Source organism: Pundamilia nyererei, unplaced genomic scaffold, assembly GCF_000239375.1.
Source record: "Pundamilia nyererei isolate P.nyererei 1_Seehausen unplaced genomic scaffold, PunNye1.0 scaffold00001, whole genome shotgun sequence".
NCBI lineage: Eukaryota > Metazoa > Chordata > Actinopteri > Cichliformes > Cichlidae > Pundamilia > Pundamilia nyererei.
In genome coordinates this window covers 3,679,739-3,685,087 of record NW_005187402.1, presented here as the reverse complement: position 1 = coordinate 3,685,087, position 5,349 = coordinate 3,679,739, and the positions used below count along the sequence as shown (strand labels likewise).

At 41.8% G+C, this 5,349-nt stretch overlaps 1 protein-coding gene across 1 annotated transcript in view; it reads right to left on the bottom strand.

The window, feature by feature from the left end:
- Positions 1-295: 295 nt before the first annotated feature.
- Positions 296-5,349, bottom strand: part of gpr137 (G protein-coupled receptor 137) — an 8,393-nt gene continuing 3,339 nt past the window's right edge. Inside the window, exons 3-8 of the mRNA XM_005719440.1 lie at positions 3,972-4,006; positions 3,622-3,862; positions 2,682-2,831; positions 2,461-2,586; positions 1,788-1,906; positions 296-1,673 (exon numbers count right to left, since the gene is read on the bottom strand). Coding sequence (XP_005719497.1) covers positions 1,577-1,673; positions 1,788-1,906; positions 2,461-2,586; positions 2,682-2,831; positions 3,622-3,862; positions 3,972-4,006 — 768 coding nt within the window. The 3' untranslated portion in view covers positions 296-1,576. The remainder of the gene's footprint in view (positions 1,674-1,787; positions 1,907-2,460; positions 2,587-2,681; positions 2,832-3,621; positions 3,863-3,971; positions 4,007-5,349) is intronic.

The following is a 5,349-nucleotide window of genomic DNA, read 5'->3' as shown; positions in this document are numbered from 1 at the left end:
ATGTCAGTGACATTACTCGAGGTTCTGGGACTCTAGAAATAAAGTATTGATCCTATTGTGCTAGTATCAATCCAATAACCATATCAGCACTGGTATTAATAGTATAGATATTTGGATTGATCCATCCAGCTCTACTACTAGGACCAATAATTTACTAAATTAATTTCATGTTTTAGTCTATTAGCTGAAACTAGTCACTGAGCCCAAAAATGATCAGAGGGCCATTTTCCAAAGACTTCAGAACATCTTTTTGACAGCCATTGTCATCGCCCCCTGCTGGCCATTAAAAAGAATGCAGGTTTTAAAACACTTTAATGCTGACTCCACTTTCCAAACTCATCTGCAGCTTTGTTTTCTTTTTCATACAGTCCATGGTCAATATTCATCCAGATAATTAATGGAAGAATTATTTAACATGCATCTTTAGTTAGGTGTTGGTCATGTTTTCAGACTTAGTGCACTTGATATTTGTGATGAAAACCCCAAAGCAGTTGCGGACCCTTACACTGAAGCACTAAGTAATGCATGTGGCACAGTGAGTCTTTTTAGATTATTATTTTTTATCAGTCAACAATTACATAAAAGACAAAAGGAGTCCTGAATTTCAAAGAGCGAGTCACATCCCCTTCACAGTAACAGGGCTAAAATGCATAACAGCACCACTGTAGATACAGAATTTCTACCACATAGATTTTCTGCTCAGCAACATGCCCAGCAGGTTTATTCTGATGTTGTTATTGGTCCGTAGCATGGACAGTACATACCTGTCACGTGGATAAGTCCAAACCACAGGTGAGTGACAGACTATGAGGAAGTTGTTTTTTTTGCATAAAAGTCGCAAAGGGTGAGTCGCGTTTGATTTCCAACTCTAATTACAGGTAGACCCACAGTTATAAAATAAGTTAAACTTAGAGATCCAATAAGGACTTCAGTCAACTTAGAAATATTTAAACGATGCAACTTTTTACAGACATGGGAGCAAACACTGGCCTTTAAAAAAGATGAAAGAAAACTATACCAGCAGCAGCAGTGTACAGGCCAAGGACATCCCTGGTCTTAAAACAGTACTTAGCTGCAAACACCAAAAAGAAACAGTCTGTCTACAAGACAAACGATCACATGTGAGCCTGTAAAAAAAAAAAGTCGCTGTTTAACTTCACTGAACTTAGCATCGACATCACACCGACAGGAATGCAAATGAGGCCGCGTGTGCCATCCTCTTCTTTGGAAATGGCAAGGGTCTCTCCAAAATTGAACAATGGCATGTGTGTGAAGTCAACCTGTGGCTGTAGCTCAGTATGACCTTCATGAGAGAGCAGTACTGGCCAGTTTAAGTCAGTTTGATCTGTTTCTACATAGCTTGTTCCCTTTAAATGAGGAAGAACCTTTTAAATACAGTCTCTTTAGAAAAATAGAAGGTGCATATTCACTGTTTGGTGATGATTTCCTGAGACTTTTCAGTGCAAATTTGCTCACACAGTGAGGGACTACTGGCTGTGAGTGTGTCTAGGAGAGAGAGCGGCTTGTCTTTGAGATAAATGTCATCAAGGAAACAAGAACTCGGGAAGGGGGGGGGTCAGTTTTGAGGAGTGGAATACAGAGTGTGGTGCTGGTGGTTCTGGTCTGGAGGATTGTTGGCAAATAGGAGCGGCGCGGTCTCTGATCCGTACCAGCTGTGGGGAAAAAGCAAGAAAAGAAGAAGATGAGAGGTCTTCTCACACTTCTGAAAACCTGTGATCAGCTTTAAGGTAATGACCTGCGTGTATCAGATTTTGTGGTGCTTGTACCTTATGTTTGAATTTGAACCATTGGCCCATGGAGCGGGTATGTCCTCATCGCTGCCTTGAGGGTCGTCAAAGAAGTACGGCCGAGGCAGGACCCTGTTGTTTATAGCCATGATGCTGTTCTGTGAGAATGAGACGAAATAATGTTTCAAATTAAAAATCCTTCTCCCTACACACAAGGTCTTGAATAATCGGGTCCTATGTTATCTTAAAAACCTCAGTGTACCATATCACCCCATTAGAGCACTTCGCTTTCAGTCTGCGGGCTTACTTGTGGGTTCTGGGATACTTAAAAGTAGAATGGGAGGAAGAGCATTAGTTATAATTAATCTCTGGATCTCTTCCACAGCGTGTCTTCTGTTCTGTCTCCCACTTTTGAACCCAACCGGTCACAGCAGATGGCTGCCACTCTGAGCCTGGTCCTACCAGAGGGTTCTTCCTGTTAAAAGGGAGTTTTTCCTTCCCCCTCACAGGGGGTCATATGATTGTTGGCGGTTTCTCTATATTACTGTAGGGTCTTTACCTTCCAATATAAAGCACCTTGAGGCGACTGCTGTTGTGATTTTGCACTATATTTTTGAGTAATAAAGCAGTAAATAATTGTATTTAATACAGTCTCAGGTGTCATTAGTAGATTTTTAGTTCGGGACATTACTTTCACATCCACTAGATTTACCTCTTGAGCAGGCCGGCGAACTCTGAAGATAAGGATGAGGAGGCCAGTTGGAAGCAGCTCCCACATGAAGAGGATGGCACCGAAGACCAGGTAGTCCCTGTCACCGAGTTCACTCTCCAAGTCCGCCTTAAAACAAGTAAGTGCAGAAAGTGCTCTTTAGGGGCACCTTAATTGTCCAAAGTTGTTAAGCAGACATGAAGGCTTTGGTACTGGATCCTTACCTGGTCAGAGACATTATACCAATCATAGTTAAAGGACTCCACCCGATACTTCTGGGACAGAAACAGGACGGTCAGGTTGTAGCAGGCTCTGCTGGCAAACAGGAAGATCACTGCTCCTCCCAGTGCTGCTGTACGCCACACTGTGGTCCCCTGGTCAGGTTAAAAAATAAAAACAAAGTTAGCCTGGAGTACTGTCAAAATACAGACATCCCCATCGCTGGTAGTATCCTGGCTTTTCTGTGTCCAGCATCACATTTTTTTTCTGGCTATGCTCAACATTGCTTTCATCCATTATATCACTCAAGTAATGTTGGATCCTACAGTTCCCATAATGCATCTCAGTGCTTATTACACAGATCTGTTACAGACATTGGTGCAGGTTGTCTGTGATCCAGGTTCTGGTAGTTTTAAGCACTTGAGCTGAAGGTAACTGGACTTCTTTGTAGGCTCTCGTGAAGACGTCTCACCTCTCACCTGAGGAAATGTCTTTTGTGTAGCTAAAAAGGAGCCTCGCTGCCTTTAATGCAACACCTAAAACGATCTGTTGGAGATATGTAGTGTAGCAGCTCAAGCTGAGATAACCCCGATGATGTCAAAGTGATGTCAGTCCCGTGATCTTCTCAGACTGGAGACATGACACACATTGTTTTTCCAAGCAGCTCAGGACTAAACATGAGTTTAATCATGCGTGTGCTGCTGTTAAACTTGGCTCGGTTCATCAGGGCTGGCTCAGTACCACTTCTTCATGTTTGATGCTGATACTGACATACTTTGAGTAGATACCACGAGATTTCCTTTCTTAAACAGCTAGCTTGTCTAGACACATCTGAGCTGCAGATGCATCGTTTGTTGAGTATAAATTCCAGTGCAGTGAAGTCAATAGTGAGTGCAAGATTAGCATATCCCTATTTTTCTCTCTGGGGAACAACGTTGAACACACCCTGCTGATCAGGTGGATGCTGGCGGACCGCGAGTGTCGGGTCAGGAGCAACAGCGTGGAGGCCAGCAGCACTGCTTCCAGGATGAAGAGCAAGTCGTTGACCACAACTCGAACCAGGACTAGATTCCAGGTGCGCTCTCCCCTCTCACCATCGCTGGTTCGTTCCCCGAGTGCAGCGCACACCACGTTGACGCAGAAGAAGATGGCGTTCAGCGCACCGTATAAACACCTTGCTCCCCACCTGAGGAACATGCATACAGGGGGTCCAATCGGGACGATTAGGGCTCATAACAATAATGTAACGAGGCGCTTTTCTAGATTTAACAACAGGAAAATGATGTAAAACTTACAGCCCTCTGTCCACTTCTCTCACTTTCACTAATACCTGCACAAAGACACAAAGACACCCACATAAACATAAAGACACAAAGAATGCATCCTGCTCAAAACACAACAGGCTTGATTAAGATCTGATGGGGGCAGAACTGCAGGTAACACAGCCGAGTAGTCAGTCCTGTTATACTTCTTTGAAGTCTGTGGCACGAGCATAATAGTCACAAGAGCTGTTAGCCTTTTTTTTTAATACGATCAATTAGAAGGAAGTTGCGTGAAAGGGAAAGGAGCTACAACATCATGTTTCACAGTAGATTACTTGAACGGCTGCACCAGGCTCCAGTTTAAAATGAACAGTGGCTATTTTGAATTGTGAATCATGTAAAGACCAAGAATAAAAATGTGGCGCTGAGATAGAGCAGCTTCGAACATTTTGAGATTAAATCAGTCTTTTTATGAACAAGGAGAGAAACCTGGAAAAATATTGGCATGGCAAATTAAACATTTGGAAGTGCAGAAAAATATAACATCGATTATAAACAGCAAAGGGGAAATGATAATGGATCCGACTGAAATAAACAAGGAGTTTAGAAACTATTATGAAAAACTTTATGAATCCCAGGATAGATCAGATCAAAACTCCAGAAATGCGTTTCTGGATAAAATAAATATTCCTACTATCGCTGACGATGTAAAACAACAATTAGATGCAGAAATCATCGAAGAGGAAATAAGCAGGGCAATTAACAATATGAGATCAGGTAAAAAAGCTGGACCAGATGGATTCCCAATTGATTTTTATAAAAAATTTAAAAGTAAATTAATGCAACCACTATTGGAAATGTATCAGGAATCATTAAGCAAAGGAAGTCTCCCTAAATCAGTAACAGGATCACTAATCATTTTGTTACCTAAACCAGGAAAACCGAGTAATGAATGTGAAAATTTGAGGCCGATAAGCTTACTTAATTCTGATTTTAAGGTGTTAGGTAAAATATTAGCAACACGTCTGCAAGATATTCTCCCCTCAGTAATTCAAAGAGATCAAAACGGTTTCATATTGGGGCGCCAAGGTCTACATAATGTAAGAAAAGTCTTTAACATTATAAACGGACTAAACAATTCTTCAGAGAGGGCCTTACTCTCACTGGATGCTGAAAAAGCATTCAATAGGGTCGAGTGGCCTTATCTTTTTGATGTTCTGACTAGATTTGGTTATGGAGATGTGTTTCGAAGATGGATACAATTATTACACTCAAATCCAACTGCTGAAATCTTGACAAACAAAAATATCTCTAAACTAATAAGGGTGAAACGGGGATGTCCACAAGGCTCACCGATAAGCCCACTGTTGTTTATATTAGCTATGGAACCCTTTGCTATAGCCGTACGTTC